The 18,825-nt window shown below is 57.3% G+C and overlaps 1 protein-coding gene across 2 annotated transcripts in view; it reads left to right on the top strand.

Annotated features, from left to right (window-relative positions):
- Nucleotides 1-801: 801 nt before the first annotated feature.
- HNF4A (hepatocyte nuclear factor 4 alpha) overlaps nt 802-18,825 on the top strand; it is a 30,985-nt gene continuing 12,961 nt past the window's right edge. Inside the window, exons 1-7 of one of the 2 annotated variants that reach the window (XM_045295264.1) lie at nt 802-1,023; nt 5,243-5,417; nt 6,505-6,599; nt 12,050-12,156; nt 12,807-12,962; nt 17,054-17,141; nt 18,177-18,332. In XM_045295264.1, the coding sequence (XP_045151199.1) occupies nt 909-1,023; nt 5,243-5,417; nt 6,505-6,599; nt 12,050-12,156; nt 12,807-12,962; nt 17,054-17,141; nt 18,177-18,332 (892 nt within the window). In that variant the 5' untranslated portion in view covers nt 802-908. The remainder of the gene's footprint in view (nt 1,024-5,242; nt 5,418-6,504; nt 6,600-12,049; nt 12,157-12,806; nt 12,963-17,053; nt 17,142-18,176; nt 18,333-18,825) is intronic. The other variant, XM_045295265.1, reaches the window with a different exon arrangement.

Below are 18,825 nucleotides of genomic sequence, written 5' to 3'. Positions count from 1 at the left end.
AGATGGTGCCTCCCCACACTTCCCTCCGAAAAGCTCCTGACCTGGGAGCTGTGGATGCTGGTGGGTGCCTTTGGGTGCGGGGAGGGCGGTCATGGGAAGATGGATCAACCAAGAGCTGAGTCTGGCCCTCCCTAAGGTGACCAGATTTTAACATTGGTAAAGCGGGACAAAAACGGGACACCATTGATAAAACTCCTATCCTGGTGAAATAGCCACATGTCAGTCCAAAACCGTCTACCCTAGCTTGTGCATTCTTTCCAATAATCACGACTTTTTAAAACGCCACGGGATGCGGGAAAAATTGTTAAAAATCGGGACGTCTGGTCACCTTATATTGGACCCCCATCCACTGTGACCCCTTTGGGGAGAGAAGACCAAGTGGCTGGGGCCTGGGGTCCCTTCGGGAGCCTGGCGGGGAGATGCCTGGGGCTGGGTGTTGGCTGTTCGTATCTGAGCGTAGCCATTAGAAACCAGACTTGGGCGCCAACGACTAGACGAGGCTGTGCTGGAAACCCAAGGAGGGCAGCGCAGGGTAAGGCCCAGCGCCAAGCCTGAAGACCCCCCCAAGTGAAGCTTGGTGAGTCAGGGCCTCAACAGTTGTAATCAGCACCCCTCCACCCCCAGTGTCTGACAGAAACCAACAAACAGCCGAATCCCTCCGGTCCCGCCCAGCCTATCCACCGGGTGGGGTGGGGGGGACCAGATTAACCATTAACCCCCCAGCCCTCCCCGGCAGAGCCTCCACCCCTGTGGCGAGCCTAGGCCAGGCTCCCGGCAGAGCCTCCCAGAGGACGTTTGAGACGCAGGAAGGCAGAGAGGGCGCCTGGGAGGGGCCGAGACAAGGCCCCGGGCCTTCAGGGCGGGCATCCTGGGCTGGGCAGGTGGCCGAGGGGTGGCGGCAGGAGAGAATGCGCCTCTCTAAAACACTGGCCGACATGGACATGGCCGACTACAGTGCCGCGCTCGACCCGGCCTACACCACCCTGGAGTTTGAGAACGTGCAAGTGTTGACCATGGGCAATGGTAGGTGTGGGCAGCCGTGCCCGGGCGCGGAGCGGGTCTTGGGCATTCTGGAGTAGGAGTGATGGACAAGATTGGTTGACCCTGTAGGGGGAACTCAAGTGTTGCCTGGGTGAAGCCAGGGTGTTCAGACACCAGGACCGGGGGCATGCTGGGGGAAGGCGGGCAGGCGGGCAGGGGCAAATTTCCAGCGAGTCCACTACAAGAGAGGTCTTCTTGGAAGGCCCTCAGAGCTCTTCCTGCTTGGTGTGTGGCTTGCGGGCAGCAGGGTGGCCAGCTTCCTCTTGGCATCCAGCTCCTGTAATGCACCCTAACACGGTCCCCTCTCCAACCCCACAAGGCCTAGATCCAGAGAGATGGAAAGGTACGCCCCAACCCTGGCCGTGGCGGGAGAAGGCACAGCTGCATTTCAGGGTGTCCTTGGGGCTCTTCTCCGGTGGCCACCCCACTTATAGAAAACAAAGTTTTCCAGGGGAGCCTGGTTACTTGCTGAAAGCCCACCACCTCCGCACCGTGTGGGCTGCGTGCGTGGCCCCCCGGGTGCACACAGGCCCTGCATCCCTGGGTGGGTATCCCCCAGTCTGTGTGCACGCTCATCCCTGCCGGAAGACATTTGCAAGGCTGTGTCCCTCCGTCCATGTCCCATGGGCATTTCCTAGGTATTTGTTTCTTGCTTGGGACTGTGTATGTACGTGTCCGGGCACCTGTGCATGTGTGTAAATGAGTGTTGTGTACAGCCGTGGATATGGATGGTGTGTGCCTGTGATTTCTGGGCGTAGGTCTGTTTGCGGGCACTCTGTCACTGCGTCAGATGACATGTGTCCCTCTTCTGGACTGCAGGGGGCAGGGGGAGATACATGCTGTGACCGTATGCAGACAAAACGTGGGGGCGCCTGACATTGCCGTTCCCCCAAATGAGACTCCCGCTGGCTATATGGCCATTTGCCTCCGAGCAGGTTGTGGTGGGCTCTCTCTGCATCCTGCCCAGCACCAAGAGGGGGTGTCCACTTCTTTTCCACAAGGCAAGGCAGTGGCTGCCAGCCGAGCTCACCCATGGCTTGGAGTTGAGCAGTAGGGGGTCCACCCATGGCTGCTTGGTTCTGCAGCGTTCAGCCCAGCTAGAAAGAGGAAGCAGTGACCAGGCCGGGGGTGGGGATGGCGGGCACTCACTGCTGTGGTCCAGCTCATCAGGGTGTTTGCCCACTGCTGGCATCCACTCACTGTGGCCTTGGGCACACCACCTGCCCTCTCTTGGCTTCTGTCTAGTCTACCTACAAAATGGGCTACCTCACCGCTGCCTGCTGACAGCCGGCTTTTAGGAATGCCCAGGGTCACAGGCTGGCATGGTAAACAAGGGCTCTGTGCGTGGTAAACATAGGGTGTTGTGGGAGCCTGTAGGGACAGTGTGTGCTGTCCCACACCTGGCCAGGGCCCAGCCCCTCACCCCCCACCCCTTCAAAGCCTGTGTCCCCAGCTCCCAGGAACTGAGTGCTTTCTGAGGCAGAGGCCAAGCCCAGCCTGGCACCTGGGTGTCCCCAAAACAGGACCGCTTCTGGTCCTGGAGCCAGTGAGATGTGGGTCAAACGCTGGCCTCGGTCCTTTCTACCTGTGTGAGCTCGGCTCCTGCCTTTGCAGGCCGCCTCAGTTTCCTCATCTGTAAAATGAGGATACATTGTCCTGTTACCTGCCACCTACCCCATGGCTGACCAAGGACATCCCTGAGTCCTTCCCATGGGGGACTGGTGCCAGCCCCCACATGGGGGGTCGGTCAGAAGGGCTGTGTCCTCAGAGTGTGAGAGCTGGAGAGCTGTGAGGTTTTGCCCAGCTCAGTTTGCACACTCAGATCTGGTGGCTCCCAGGCTCCCAGGGTAAGCCCTCCCCAGCCCTGCCCCCCATTCAGAAGCAGCAACAGCAACACCAGGGGGTCCTTACTTCTCTGAGGTGCTGAAGCCACCTTACAATGTGAGCCTGGCCGGAGAGGCTGCCAGCACCCCGGCTCCTCCTGCGCTCAGCAGCAGAAGGCCCACCCCTCAAGCTTCAGGGCCCACCCTGGAGGTGGAGGATGGAGCATGAAGTGTAAGGGCCTTCCGCCGGCCTCTGACCACATGCCCCGGACCTGTGGGGTCAGCTCGCCCTGGGCATGTGGAGTGTTGTGGGGTCAGCTCAGCCTGGGTGGTGTCCGGTTAACCAGTGAACAAGGTGAGGGCAGGCTTAACCCAGCTCACGGCCATCAAGTGGACGCCAACCTGCAGCAACCCTGTGGGACAGAGTCGAACACCTGGGGCTGTCCGAGACTGTAGCTCTTTATGGGAGTCTTACTCACCTGTATGCAGTGGTAACGAGCTTCACTGGGTGGGAGGGCTGTTTTTCACCCCATTGGCTGGGGGCTGTCTCGCTCCTGACCCCACAGTGCCATCTCAGAGAATCACAGCCTCTTTTCAAACGTGTGATTCCTGACAGGAGTGGAGCACTCGTCAGCAAGGCAAGCACAGCTTCCTTGTGCTTACTCACTCATTTGTGAAGTATTTCACATCTGTGGTGAGCAGTTTCATGTGTTTTTCACCACAGTAAGTAAGCACAAGTAAGTCCATGCTTCCCTTGCTACTGGGTACTCACTCCACCCCAGCCCTGGAGGTGGGGGTGGGTGTTAGGAAGTTAATTCTCTTGGGGGGTGGTGATGAGGGGGTGAGGCTAAGGGAGAAAGGGCACCAGAATGACTAACAATTACCCCCGAGTCTGGGAATAATTCACCAGGCAAGGGGGCCACAATCCTGGGCACACTTGAAGTCCCAGGAGACCGTCAGCTGGCGAGAGCCAGAGAGAGATGCAGCTGTGTCCTCTGCTGCCTGGACGCCGGGAGGCTCAGGCGCTGAGCGGTTTCTTTAGCAGCAGTGATTTTATGCCACGGACACTGATAGATATCAATTCTCGACATCCCCCTAATGGCCCTCGGGGTCATGGCGCACCACCGCGCGCACGCCCATGTGACAAGTGAGGAAGCTCGGGGTTGGAGACATGAAATAATTCGGCCACCACCACACTGCTAAGAAGTGGAGGAGCCGGGATTCGAACCAGGACATAAGGCCCCCAAGTTGGTGCTCTTAGTTACAATCTGGGCCTCTCTCCTGTTTCCTAACTGCATGACGCCTTAGGACTCTGTGGATGGGTTTGGGGGGCGAGGGGTGTCCTGTGGAAACTGGTGTGTAACCACGTGGGGAACGTGCCTGTGTTTTTCCTGGGGAGATGGTGTGCAGCTTTCTTTGTGTTCCTTGAGGGGTCAGGCCTTGGTGGAAGATTTGCTTATTAAAAAATAATAATAGAGGGTTCAGATACTGAAAAAAGGGAAGAAAGAAACAAGCAGAGCAGTCAAACGGTCCTATTTTGCAGCGATGGAAACTGAGGCCCAGGGAAATCTGAATTGAGGACAAAGGCACTTGCCCAAGGCGCAGGCAAATTCACGTCAGGATGGGCACCATCACCCAGGAGGCCTGACATCCGATCCAAGGTCTCCATTGGCATGCTGCCCCTTACCCCCACTCCTCACATCTCCACCCAACCTAGTACCGCTGGGCTCGGGAGAAAGACGAGACTTTCTACTCCTGAAGAGAGTCCCAGTCTCGGAAACCCACAGGGGCAGTTCTACCCTGTCCTAGGGTGGCGGTGGGTCAGAACTGCCTCCATGGTGGAGAGATGGGAGTTTTGGAGCACCCCTGGGACAGGAGATCCTCAAGGGGCACCCAGACATGGGGCCCTGACCCTCCCAGGCAGGCAAATGAGCAAAATATCTCAGAGCCCAGTCCCTCTGCTCCTCACTCAGCCCAGGTCACTCGGTGAGAAATGAAGGGCAGGACTTAGATGGGGGGCAAAGCTAGGGGGAGGGACATCTTTATCCCTCCCACACCTGGCCTACTTTCCCACCCTGTCAATCAGGAGTCTCCCGGGGTCACCTGTGCCCGAGGAGGTGTCCAAATTTTTCATTTCTTCCCAGAGGAGCCCCAGCCAGTGGCCAGCCCCGTGGGGGGGAAGCAGACATGCCCAGACCATCCTGCGGACTCAGGGTTGCAGCCACCCCAGCTTAGGGAGGTGAAACTGAGGCTCCACAGGGCCAACTGTCAGGGATGATAGAGCCCAGGATGATAGAAGCCCCGGCTTCTGAAGGGCCACAGCCCAGACGAGGCTCTCGGCCCCTCCTGAGTCGGCGCTCCCTGCTCTTCACCGCCAGAAACATCCCCGTCTGAAAGTGCCAACCTCAACGCACCCAGCAGCCTGGGGGTCAGCGCCCTGTGTGCCATCTGTGGGGACCGGGCCACGGGCAAGCACTACGGGGCCTCGAGCTGCGACGGCTGCAAGGGTTTCTTCCGGAGGAGCGTGAGGAAGAACCACATGTACTCCTGCAGGTGAGGAGTCCCCACACCTTACCCCAGGCCTTGACTTCTCCAGCTGGGAGGTGGGCGCGCTTGGGCTAATGTCCCCCAGGGCCCATCTTCTTCCTGCCTGGGTCCCAGAGGCACCTCCTCTTCAAAGCTTCCAAAGCCCCTTGGTTCCTTAGGCCTTGAGGGTGCAGAAGAGAACACCTCGCCTGGGAATCCCATTCCCTGCTCATCGAGCTGTGGGCTGCCGTGTATTGAGCACTTACTGTGTGCCAGGCACAGTGTAAGCCTTTGCACGTGTTGCCGTGAGGAATCCGCCCGGCGGCCTCATGTTAGGACTCCCACCAGAGCACATAAGGAGCCAGAAGGCTTTGGATCTAGCCTCCTCTGGAGCCTCAGAAAGTGGGGGGGGGTGTCCTCCTCCACTGGGAGCCTTTTCTGGGGCAAATGGGAAACCCACCCCCAGAGCTTTCTACCCTGCGGCCTCGGACATGCTTCCTCCAAAAGCCCCCCCATTCTGAGCAACAGCCCCCAACAGGCAATAGCAGCTGCCAGGCTTGAGCCTCGTTGGGCTCTTGGCGTTTGCTGGCTGGCTGGTGCCTGTGTCCACCTCTCAGAGGTGGTTTCTGAGATGATTCCCGTTATATGGATGAGGAAACTGTGGCTAGGAAAGGGGTCAGAGTGTACCTGAGGTCGAGGGTGGAGCTAGGGTTGACATTAAGGGCTCCTCCCCTGCCGTGATGCTCCGCTGCCACTACCTCTTGAGCCCAGCCCCTCTATGGACGCTGGGCTTCTCTAAGTGTGATGGAAATGGCACTGCCCCGGGGCCTCCAGAGGCTAGGGTTCACCTCAGCTCTGCCACTGACTAATTGAGTGCCCCGGGACCCACGTGTTGCCTCTCTAAACCTCAGTTTCCCCATATTTTTTAGTAGGTTGGAGTTGACAGCCTTCCCAACTCCTGGTTCATTAGGTGGGGGATGAAGGGTGGGAGTAAGGAGGTTGGTGGTAGGAGGTGGGGATCAATCAGATGGCCAGGTTCCTAGTTTCTTCCTGGAAGGCGAAAGGCTGTCTCCTCCCCACCCAACCCTCCCCAACCCTCCCCAACCCTCCCCAGGTTTAGCCGGCAGTGCGTGGTGGACAAAGACAAGAGGAACCAGTGCCGGTACTGCAGGCTCAAGAAGTGCTTCCGGGCTGGCATGAAGAAGGAAGGTGAGCCCGGCCCGCCCCACCACCCCACTGCCCTCCCTGCACCCACAGCACCCCGAGAGTCATTTACAACTGCGGACACCACTTTATGGCTGGGCAACAGGTCCCAGGGCCACTGGCTAATGGCTGAGAGGAGGGTGGGGCTGGGAAATCTGGCCATAGGGAGGGGCTGGGCTTGGTCCTGAGAAAGAATCTGGGAGATAAGCTGCCACTCTCAGCTCCTCAGCTCCTCTTGCAAGCAGTGGCCAGACCACCCTGCTGCCTTCCCATAGTGAATTTCACACCTCAGGCCGGAAGTGGAAGGGGAGGCTCTTAGTCCATCCAGGTTTGGAGTAAGAGACCAGGGGCACGCTAGTCTGGAATCGCCCGCCCCAGGGACATCTGCCCCCAACGCCTTTCCTCCTCATCCTTATGTGCCCGGGAATGGTTTGCACGTTCTAGAAAACGGGAGCCAGACTCCAGGCTTATCCTAGGTGATGGGAAGGAGGGGAACATGACCCTAAGGGCTTGCCCCGCTCCTGCTGCCTGAAGCTAGCTACCTATCCCTGGCTGGCTGCTGTCAGTGAGCACCTTTCTGTCTCAGGACGATCCTGGGTGACTGCCACTGTCAAGTACCCCCTTCTCTTCCGTGGACGAAGGAAAGGAGGCCCAGACTGGTTAAGCACCTTGCCTAAGGCCCCACAGCTGGCCAATGGAAGGCCTGAGGTTTGAACCCTGAAAGTTTAAGACTCAAGTTCAGAGCTATCTGGACAATGCTTTCATCTCCTGCCCCACCCCGGGCCCCAGGAATATGGAAAATTGCTTTCAGCCAGAGTTTATCTAGGACAAATCTCTTTCACCTGCTTCTCAAAGAAATTTGAGTTCATTTTCTAATAAACCCCCTCCACCCCACCTGTTTCCTTCTGGGGCCCTGGTGGCCTACTGGTACTCTTTTGGGCTTCTAACTGCAAGGTCAGCAGTTCGAAACCATCAGCTTGCTCCGCAAGAGAAAAACAGGGCTTTCTACTCTGGTAAAGAGTTACAGTCTCAGAAACTCACGGGGCAGTTTCCACCCTGTCCTATCAGGTCGCTGTGAGTCAGCATCGACTTGACTGGACGGCAGTGAGTGAGTGAGTCCTCTCCCCCTGATCTCCTTGCTCCCAGCTCAGGGACTGGCCCCAGGCCTCCACTGCCACCCGAGCCAAGCCTGAGTCTAGTCCTGGACAGACACAAACCCCAGACACCCTTTAAGCAGGCGCCTGGGACCCAGGTGAGGGGAGTACACCTGGCAATCTCCCTGTCCCCTGACTGCCTCTGAGCCCATTTTCTCTGCCTACACCTTTGGAAATACCTCTGGGTCCCAGCTCTGGAAGGTGCCAGTGTGAGGGGGCTGGAAGATTTGGGTCTGCCAACCCCAATGGAGGAATGGACGGCCCCCAGATCTCAGGGATTCTCAACGTGGGTGAGGGGCCTTTCAAACCCCTAATGCCCCCTCCCTGTCCTTGCTCAGTTCTCCGTGTGGTTAAGTCTCTCTCCCCCCTTCTCCCTCCAATCTAAGAACCACCTTGTAAGGTGTGGGAAGGTGAGGCACACAGGAGATCTGAGGACAAGAGCGATGAAGACCTGTGATCTAAGGGCCCAGGTTTCTCTGCCTTGTGGCCAGTGTTTCCACTGGTCCAGTTGTCTAAGAGTTTCAAATTCTGTGATTGTCCAGAGTTATTATCCAGAGAGTTTGTGTTCAAGAGAAGGAACCCTTCCCATTGAAATGTCAGGCCTTGAGGCAGGCAGATGAGGAGATGGGTTGCCAGACACCCTGAGCAGATGGCTCCCTACCTGGATGGACCTGCAGGTACCCAGTCATTACAGATGACCCTTGTTCAATAAATACACAGACTCGTTGGCACATGTGTAATGTGGGGGACGCTTCTGTGCCTCTGGGCTCCAGTTCTGCCCTCTATAAGATAGTGCCATCACCTGTACAGGTAACAAGAGCCCCTAGGATATATATGTTTGCTCTCTGGTCCTCTCTCTCTGACCTGCCACAGAGCTAGCCTACCTGTGTCAAGTCTCCTAGAAGTGGGTGGAATCCCAGTTCATTCAGCCCTAAGTTGGCCTTGGAAATAGCTATCTGCCTCCTGACCAGGGCAGTGACATCACTGCACGAGGACAGGGAAGCAGCTGAGAGCAAGTGAGAGCAGGTTGGTCATCTCACACACTTGCCTGAGCCAACCTGAAGACCATGCCGCATGCAGTCTCCTGGGGCCGAAGCAGCGAAGTCTTCGGTTGTTGCCAAGACCAAGCTCTGGGAAGTAAGGTCATGGCGACCAGGTCTACCCAAGTCTTCCCGAGCACCTGGGTGGTCCGAATGCTTCATACAGGCAGCTGCTAACCAGAAGGCTAGCCCTTCAAGCCCCTCCACACACAATGCAGGAGGCAGGCCTGCCGGGTCAGAGGCCTGTGGACAACTCCAGGAAGCACAGTCCTGCTCTGCCACGTACAGTCATCACGGGTCAGAATCGGCTCTAAGACAACGGAGTTCACCTAAGTCTAGGGTGTCGTGGTTACACCTTCGGCTGCTAAGTTAGCAGTTTGAAGTTACAAGCTACTCCACACGCTGAAGACGAGGCTGTCTACTGCCATAAAGAGTCTCAGAAACCCACAGGGGCAGCTCTACCCTGTCCTATAGGGTTGCCGTGAGTCAGAATCAATTCAATGGCAGTGGGGTTGCTTCACTGATCAGACAGTTGGGAGGAGATTCCATTTCTCTTCCTTGCTGCCTTTAGCAGGGTTTCGGGACGGGAACTCAGAGTCGCCTCTGAGGGCAAGAACGTGTGACCATCGATTAAATGGAGGCTTTCTTCCCCTCTCCACTTCACAGAAGGGGGGCCTGAGGCCAGGGAAGTGATGGGAAGGGTCAGGACCAGAACGCAGGTTACCCAGGACAGAGCTAACACCAGCTCTCTGGATTGAAACAGGCATCAATCAGCTTGGGGGCATTATGGTCTAGACCCTTCTGACTTTCTCTTGACCTCAAACAAGGCCTCCAGGCCGCCCCCCAGGCCTGTGTCTCAGCCTGAGGACCAGTCACCGCAGTGGGCAGCAGGTGCCCTGGGCATCGGTGAGCCCAGCGGCAGGCTGAGATGGTTCCTCTAGCACCAGAGGCCAGGGACACCTCCCTGGGCCTCAGCCACCAGGCCCGGGCGAAGCGCTCAATCCTGGCATCTGAAGTCCAGCCCAGGAAGTAGGGTCAAGGATCAGAGGTCTTGGGATACAAGAAGTGCGGTTGGTGGTGGACCAGGTCTGGGACCTACCCCCCATCCGGCCTCCACCCAGGGGCCCTCTGGGAAGCCCAGCTCATCCTCCTCTCTGCCTCTTCCCCGTCGGTTAATATTCAATAGGAGTTACATTAGGTCCCCGACCCTGCTAATACTGAGCAAACATTTGGAAAACATCATTCCGTGACTGAGCTCGCGCCGGGCGCTGATAAGGCCGGCCTAACCTTGAGGAGCCTCCTCGCAGCTGCTGACAGCAGCCCTTTTATTCTGCCGGCCTCTGCCCCGCGAGGCGCCCAGTGGGGGCAGGCAGCCTGGCAGGCCCAGCAGCTACAGGAGGGTGTGGACAGGCGGGGCAAGTGGCAACTGGGCAGGAGCTGTGCAGGGTGGGGTGTGCTGCCAGTGGGGCCTCAAGTGGCCTGGTGGGGAGTATGGGAACTCCACTGACTCCTGGGCTCTGTTGGTAGCATTTTACTTTCTGATCCCTCACCCCCACCCCCCACCCCCCCTGGCAGGTCTGTGCAGAGTCAGGGGCGAGCTAAAGAGCAGGGAAATCAAACGGTTCCTTGGGAAAGAGGGTGCTTATAAGACTCAGAGCTCCTTCATCCACTCAGCAAATACCCTCAGAGTCCCGACTGTGTGTCAGGCACCATTCTAGACCGGGCTACAGCGTGAACTAGAGAGACGAGGCCTCCCTGTGTGCTCTCTGGAGCGTCCTTCTTGCACCAAGGGAGGCAGCTCACAAGAGACAGCTACTCCCAGGTCACTTGCTTAGGAGAAAAGCCAGGCCCGGGCAGCATGGGAGGGAGGGTGGGATGTTGTATTCCAGGGCGGCCTAAGAGAAGGTGACATTTGTGTGCCCAGACAGAGTGAGGTGGTGAGAGGTTGGAAAGGATGCCACGCAGTGGGGCAGCAGCTGCCCTGGAATAGCACCCAGAGGGAGAAGGCCGAGGTGTCCGTGGGTCAGCTGCCGTTTTGGTCCAAGTGTCATCAAGTTGACTTATGGCTCACGGCGACACCATGTGACCAAGTAGAAGCACCTCCTCCATGTAAGAGACACCACAAAGGAGCCCTGGTGCTATCGTGGTTACAAGTTGGGATGCTCACTGCAAGGTCAGCAGTTCGAAACCACCAGCTACTCCTCGGGAGAAAAAGGAGGCTTTCTACTCCCAGCAAGAGTTACAGTCTCAGAAACCCACTGGGACCATTCCACCCTGTCTCGTGGGGTCCCTGTGAGTCCGCATAGATTCGCTGGCAGTGAGTTGGGTTTGGCTCTGGAGGGGACACCAGCTTGAGGCCAGGAAGACACCTGGGCTTTTGGTGGCCGAGGCAGGAGAGATTGCAGAGAGCCAGACTCCGGAGGGCAGCAGGTCTGTTAGAGATGGGGAAACTGAGGCCCAGAGGAAGGGTGGGTACCCACAGGCACATAGAGAGTAGATTCTGGGTAGGAATCCGGGGTTCCCTCCAGCTTCTGCAACAGCTTCTGTCCATCCTGAGACAACGGGGTCTCGTGCATTGCCAGGGGCCCATGTGAGGCCACCTGAGATCAGTGCTGACCTGGATTCGGACAGCAGTGGGGTGTGGGGCCCTGGAAGACACAGGGAGAAAGCCCAGCAGTGGAGGGGGTGGCAGGCAGCTCAGCATTGCTCTCGCTGAGAGGATTAGGCCAGTGCCCTGGCCGCTCCTGTTGGGACCTCATCCCCAACTTCCATCCCAGTGCCCTGAATGATCGCTCTGTTGCCCAGAGTCATTTGTTTTGCTTGTTTTACACACTTCCATGAGGAAAGAAAGGGACCCTTTTCTGAAACAGCGATTGAGGGCTGCCTGCTCAGTGCCCAGGACCCACCGCAAGCCTTCTGCCAAGCCTTCACTCTTGGATGCCAGCCATGATGGGTCCATCACTCTTACAGCCACCCCATGTGTGTGTGCAGGTGGGGGTGGGAGGATTCTGGTGTCTGGAAACTTCTACCGCAAGCCAAGCTGGACGCCATCTCTCAGTGCCGTGTGCTGCTCTGGGTCTGCCCCCTAGACATTGCCCCCTCCAACCCCCGAATCATTCCTTTTGCTCCACGACAAGCTTGTGGACCCTCTCTGGGTTAGACAACCCCCCTACCCTCACTCACCTTGCACCTCCCCCATTCTTCCCGAGTCATGAGCCTCCTGCCCCCAGCCCCCTCCTCACAGCCCTCTGTCTCCTCACAGCCGTCCAGAACGAGCGGGACCGGATCAGCACGCGCAGGTCCAGCTACGAAGACAGCAGCCTGCCCTCCATCAACGCCCTCCTGCAGGCCGAAGCCCTGTCTCAGCAGGTACTGGGGTGACCACCCCTCTGTCCAGGACGTTCCTGCCATTTCAGAGTGCACCCTCATCCCCCATGCTCCCCAGCCAGGCCCTGCAGCAGCGGGTGGAAGGGCCTCAGGTATTTAGGAGGGAAACTGAGGCTAGAAACATGGTGCTGCCGGTGCTTCGCTGCCTCTTTTGTAGCAAAAGCAGAACTTGCACCCAGGTCCAGAGGCCTGGCCCACTTGCTAGTTCGTCTGGCTGCCTGCACGTGCAGGTCAGGCAGAATCCTTGCTCTCACGGAGGCCCTGTGACCAGCTCGGCACTGAGCAGGCGCACTGGGACAGGGCTGCACGGAGGCTCAGCCACGCTCAGCTGTGGGACCTTGAGAGCATCACAGCTCCTCTCTGGGCGGCGATTTCTTCACCTATCAGGTGGAGACAATCATTGTCCTCAGGGCCTAAGGGAATCCTGGGGCATCTAGGGAGCTGGACGCCGGCCTCCAGGGGAGAGACCACAGAGGAAGACCCACAAGGAGCCCTCCTCCCTCATGCTGGCCTCCTCAGCGTGCCACCATCTGCCTGCTCTGCCCCTGAGCTTCCTTCAGAGCTGGGAAGGCGTCCAAGGTCCAGGACTGAGGGTGACGGGGGCAGCCGGCCATTCTCTTTGTCTCCTTCAGATCACCTCCCCCGTCTCCGGGGTCAACAGCGACATCCGGGCGAAGAAGATCGCCAGCATCTCGGACGTGTGCGAGTCCATGAAGGAGCAGCTGCTGGTGCTGGTCGAGTGGGCCAAGTACATCCCGGCCTTCTGCGAGCTGCCCCTGGATGACCAGGTGGGCGAGGCGGGCCCCGGCAGGGGACACACAGGGTTCTGCTGGCCCACTGTGAGGGTCCGCGTGAAGCCTGGTTCCATTTGACTTAGCAAGAACGCGCAGAGTGCCCACTGGGGCTTGGAGCTCTGTTAACGACTTTACAAACGTTAACCCATACAACCCCTCCAATTGCCCAAAGGGCGCAGGGCGTACTATGATTATCCCCATCTTACAGGTGAGCAAATGGAGACCCAGAGAGGTTAATCAACTCACACAAGGCTGCACAGTGAACATCCTGCAGAGCTGAGACTGGGGCCCAGCAGGCAGCCTCCCAAGTCCAGCCTCCTAACCACTGCGGTCAGGAGCTAGCTCCGAGGCTGTGTGAGCTTGGACATTACTTCCTCTCTGGGGCCTCCGTTTGCTTATCTGTAAGGTGAGCGTGGTAATGTCCCTTCACTGTGCTGCTGAGAGGCCTGGGTCCCGTTGCTACTTGACTAGCACGCAGCCGTGCACTGGAGCGTCTCCTTCCAGAGCCAACCTCAGTTTCTTTCCTGGCATCCCACCAAGGTGGCTGATTCACCCTTTTATTCTCCAAAGTGCATTCATGGGGGTAGCCAAGGATCCCAGAGGGAGAATGGGGCTGGACTGAGGGAGTCGGACGGCTGAGAAGTTTCTGAGATTCTGGAGATCACAGCTCCTGATCAGAACAACCACTAGCCCCCCTGCAGACCTCCTCCCCATCTGCCAAAGGGAGCTGGCCTGGGTCACCTTTGAGCCTCAGAAAGCAGCTCAGGGGCCCTGGGGAGCAGGTAGCCCAGAAGGCCGCTCAGGGGGTGCTGGCTTACATCACTTGCACATTTGCAGAAGAGACTGCTGCTGCTGCTCTGTATGGTATTAGGAGCCCTGGGGCGTAGTGGTTCTGCATTGGGCTGCAGGCCACAGGGTCAGCTGTTCGAAACCACCAGCCACTCCGCAGGAGAAAGACAATGAGACTTTCTACTCCAGTAAAGAGTTACCGTCTCGGGAACCCACAGGGGCAGTCCTACCCTGTCCTATAGGGTTGCCATGGGTCGGCACCGACTGGATGGCAGGGAGGTTTTGTTTGAATTGGCATATTAAAGTTCCGGAGAAGTCCAACCATCTAGGCAACTGCTTCGAGGGCCCCCAGAGGACTCTCCAAGAATGCTCAGCAGCACCCCATAGGGGTCACTCCTGCTGATGCTGGCAGCTGGTCCCCCGTCTCTCGGTTCCCACCCGCTTTGGAGAAATGACAGGGCAGGTATTTGGGCCAGGTTGCCCCTGCCCTCTCCCCTGCTGCTAGGCCCTGGCCCAGGTCCCCTCTGCTGGAGATCCTGTATTAATATTTAATCCCCTCTGGTCCTTCCCAGGGGCTTAGCAGGACAAGACACCCCCTAGCTGAACAATTGTTAATCTCGATTTCCCACTCAAACCTCCCTGGCTGAGGCTCAGAGCATTCTCAGAGAGCAGTGATGGGTGGCCAATAATGTGGGACAATCATTAACGCCCCGACAACCACCCCCAGAACAGGGGGCTGAATCTCAGACCAGGGGGTTTCTGGCTTTCATTCATGGATCAAAAGGAGCCCACCTTGGCTGGGGGACAGCTGGAGGATAGGGACTATTGTCCTCCAAAGGACATCTCAAGGCCATCCCCCCAAGGAATCAGGGCCTCAGCTTGTTTGCTGGTTGCCCTGTTTTGGACATCAATCCTAGACACCTAGGTGGTTGGATGTAATCACAGAAGGGGACGGAAGCCCAGAAAGGGTAAAGGACTTGTCCAAGGTGATGGAGCAAATTGGCCACGGAGCTGGGCTTGTGGCCCAAGTCTCCCGCCTCCCAGTGAGCGAGCCCCGGACTTGCGCCCCGGCTGCTGCTCTCCGTCCAGGTCATGGAATTCACCGCCATCGATTCCGACTTAAATCAACTGTAGAGGAAAGCGGTCCCCAGTTCTCTTCCTTGTCTGTCATCCTCACAAGGTTCTAACGACAGGGGGAAGGAGCAAGAACAGTGGCTGCTCAGGAGGAACTAGATGTGGAGAGAAAGTCAAGAAACGTGTTCATCTGCTCATCCGTTCAAGGAGTCCCGGCCATCACATTCAACACAACAAAAAACTCACCCAAAGAGCAGCCCTGTGGGACTGAGGAGAGACGTGTGGACGTGGCCTCTGTACATAAGACCCCCGAGGCTGCCAGCCTGTCTCCAGTGTTGACCAGCCCACCCTTTGGTTTTCTTGCAAATGCCAAACAAAGTAGGTGGTTTCTGGGAGGACCCCCACCTCAGAGTTCCATCTTCCCAGTCGACCTTGTCCTCCCTGCAGGGAAGGGGGTCTGTCCAGCTGAATCCTACCGTCCAGAGCTTACACCTTTGCCTTGGGAAGGCCCATCCCTGAGACCAATATCCACGTCCAAATTCTTCTGATCCTCTCTGAATCTTGTGGTCTGGTGCCGTTCAACCGGTTCCGGCTCACTGCGACCCTGTGTACGAGCGAACGAAACACTGCCCAACCTGCTGCGTCTGAGTCCACCTTCTCCTCCAGGGTCTTACTCTTTTTCACCGACCTCCTACTGTGCTGAGTATGATGTCCCTCTCCAGGGACAGGTCTCTCCTAATAACGCCATCCAGCGTACACCAGACAAAGTCTGGTCGCCCTGGTTTCTAAGCAACATTCGTACAATACTGCTTCCAAAACAGGTTTCTTTGCCTTTTAGCATTCCATGAACCATAATTCTTCTTCGGTCTCCCTTGTCCAATGGCCAACTGTCACATGCATAGGAGGCCACTGGATGTACCATGGCTTGGGTCAGGCGCGCCTTGGTCCTCAAAGTGACAACCTTGTTCTTCCTCATTTTAAAGAGTCTCATGCAGCGGGTTCACCCAATGCAATGTATCGTTTGATCTCTTGGCTGCTGCTTCCATGAGCATTGATTTTTGGGTCCCAGCAAGGGCCATGTCAATCTTTTCTTGTAGGATTTTGGTTTTCTTTACATTGAGTTGGAATCCATCCTGGAGGCCGCACTCTTTGATATTCATCAGCAAGCGCTTCAAGTCCTCCTCTGAATCTTGGGGTCCTACAAAGTCAAGTGGCTGATACCCTGGAAATCCTCTGGACCTGAGTGTTCCCCCACACAAGTGCACAGCAGAACCAACCAGGACGATTTTGAAATGCAGATTCCTGGGCCCTGCCCTATGCTGACTAAATCAGAGTCTCTGGCAGTACGGCCGTAGAATCTGTTAATTTTCTGGAGCTGGGCCATTGGCAGAGCATCAGGATGCTCCATGGGGGTGAGGGTGGGGTGGATCTCAGAGCCTCTAGAGCAGGAGTTGGGAATGGGTCCTTTTCCTACCAAGGGCCATTTGGACATGTATAACGTCATTCAGGGGCCATATGAAATGATCAACTTAAACATTGCCTGCTGTGTTTAATTAACCTTTAATTAACTCACGCTTCATGTGATGGCAAGGAGCACTGGTGGTATAGTGCCTACACACTGGGCTGCTAACTTCAAGGTCAGCAGTTCAAAACCAGCAGCTGCTCTGTGGTAGAAAGAGGGGCTTTCTACTCGCATCAAGAGTGACAGTCTCAGAAAACCCACTGGGTTGTTAGCTCTCGCCTGTCCTACTGCGTTGCTGAGCATCAGTGTGACCTCAATGGCAGTGAGCCGGGTGCTGTGTTGACCGTGATACGGCTGGAACTGCTCTCTGGGGAGCGGGGTGTGATGTGAGCTGGTTGTGAGGATTTCAAGGGCCAGGAGTCCCCCATTCCTGCCACAGAGAATCTGATGCCAATCCCTGAGCCTCTGATCAGAAGAGAGAGCCCCAGAAGGTTGCTTCCTGGACCCCCCAGGTACGCAGACCATCCTGAGAGGAATGGCTGTACCACCACCATCCCCGGCCCCAGGGGCACAAAACCCCACGCAGGACCCCTGAGGGTCCCTGGCTAGGGGAGGCAGGCAGCAGTGCCATGAGGCCCACTTGGTGGATGGGGCAGGAGGAGGCCGCCGAGGGGCCCGTCCAGCTGACTACCTGGGACACTGAGTGGCCAGCATTCCTCCCAGGGGTGCAGCTGCCAGAGCCTGTCCCTCTCTCTTCCAGGTGGCCCTGCTCAGAGCCCACGCCGGCGAGCACCTGCTGCTGGGAGCCACGAAGCGGTCCATGGTCTTCAAGGACGTTCTGCTCCTGGGTGAGGCGGGGGGCGCCTGTTCCCAACTGAACACCCCCCGGACCCCAAGCCAAACTCAGCTCACTGCCGTCAACTCGATTCCTGCTCATAGCAACCTTAGGTCAGGGTAGAACTGCCCCTGTGGGTGTCTGAGGCTGTACATCTTTACCGGAGCAGTCTCATCTTTCTCCCGCAGAGCGACTGGTGGGTTTGAACCCCCAACCCTTCGGTGAGCAGCCCAAAGCGTAACCCACTCCACCACGAGGGCCCCCTGGAGAGCCCCCTTGGATGCGAGAGTGGACATTTCCCAGTGTTACAGTTATGGAGAGAGTTAGAAGCTCCAGGCTGCCGGTGGGATAAAGGCCTGGCAATCTGCCCCCATGGAGAGTACAGTGAAGGGAACCCCAGGGGGCAGTTCTAACCTGTCACATGGCATCAAACCCCGACTCCATCCGCACCCAACAGCAAGCATTCAAGGTCGAGCAGGCCGGGCTGTCCCCAAATCACCCGTGCCTCCTGGAGTAGGGATGGGAGGTGGGCCTGGGATGGCCCATGTCCCCTGGGCATGCTGCCTGCCAGGTCGTAGTCGTTGTATCCGTTAATTCGTTAACTACAAGCAAGGAGAGCGCGATCACGTAGCCTGCGTCACCGAGGAGGAAATGAAGGCGCTGAGAGACTAAGTGTCTAAAGTTGCCCGGCTATGTGTGGAGAAGTTCGAGTTTGGCCTGAGCTGCCCAGCTCCTCGGCCTGAGCCCTTAGCCTACGGTGGCTTCTCCCAAGTGGCCCTTGAGGGCCACGGGTCTTGTGAGTTGTGTTTGGGGATAGCACATGGGTGACAAGGAAGAAGCCCAACAGAGCAGGCTCCTGCCGGGGTGGGTTGACTTCAAGAAATTCATCCCCTTGATCCGGGCATCAGCTGCCTCATCTGGGGGCGAGCCAGGCCCCATGGGACCCTTCTTCCTTGCCAACGGCAAAGGGCACACCTAGACCCCAACTAGGGCAGAGTGCTAAGCCCAAGGGTGGCCATCCATCCCCGCTTCCTCCCGCCCCGCCCAGGCAATGACTACATCGTGCCCCGGCACTGCCCAGAGCTGGCGGAGATGGGCCGGGTGTCCATGCGCATCCTGGACGAGCTGGTGCTGCCCTTCCAGGAGCTGCAGATCGACGACAACGAGTACGCCTGCCTCAAAGCCATCATCTTTTTCGACCCAGGTACAGCCACGCCTCCTCCTCTCCCTCCTCCTCCTTGCTGGTGCTCCTGCCCTCTGTCGGGTGTCTCTTACTGCACACACAGAGCCAACAGCCCCAACTCCTGCTTCCAGCGGCCAGAGCGCTTGTTTTCATCGGCCCCCTTTAACAAAGAGAAGAACCGAGGCTCAGAGGGATGCAATGACTTGATGGTTCACACCCACTCCAGCCCTGCTTCTCTCTCTCTCTCTCTCTCTCTCTCTCTCACTCTTTATTTTCTCTCCCCTCTTCTTTCACCTTTTCTTCAAGTAAAGTTTATCAAAATAATATCTACACATGCTAAAACGTGCCAACAGCCCCACCCCCATTCTGCTCCCACTTTCCCAGCCCAAAATCTCTTTCCCAAGGGATTTGCCACTTCTAATTCTATCTGCTTTTTCCAACAGTTACCACATCACTATAAACAAAATGCTAAGCTCTACTCTCTCTGTCTCTATCTGTCTATCTCTATCAATCT

This window comes from Echinops telfairi, unplaced genomic scaffold, assembly GCF_000313985.2.
Source record: "Echinops telfairi isolate 266 unplaced genomic scaffold, ASM31398v2 ScPeMD7_5592;HRSCAF=6446, whole genome shotgun sequence".
NCBI classification, from domain to species: domain Eukaryota; kingdom Metazoa; phylum Chordata; class Mammalia; order Afrosoricida; family Tenrecidae; genus Echinops; species Echinops telfairi.
Note: the sequence above shows the minus strand (reverse complement) of the source record. Positions and strands in the feature narration are given on the sequence as shown.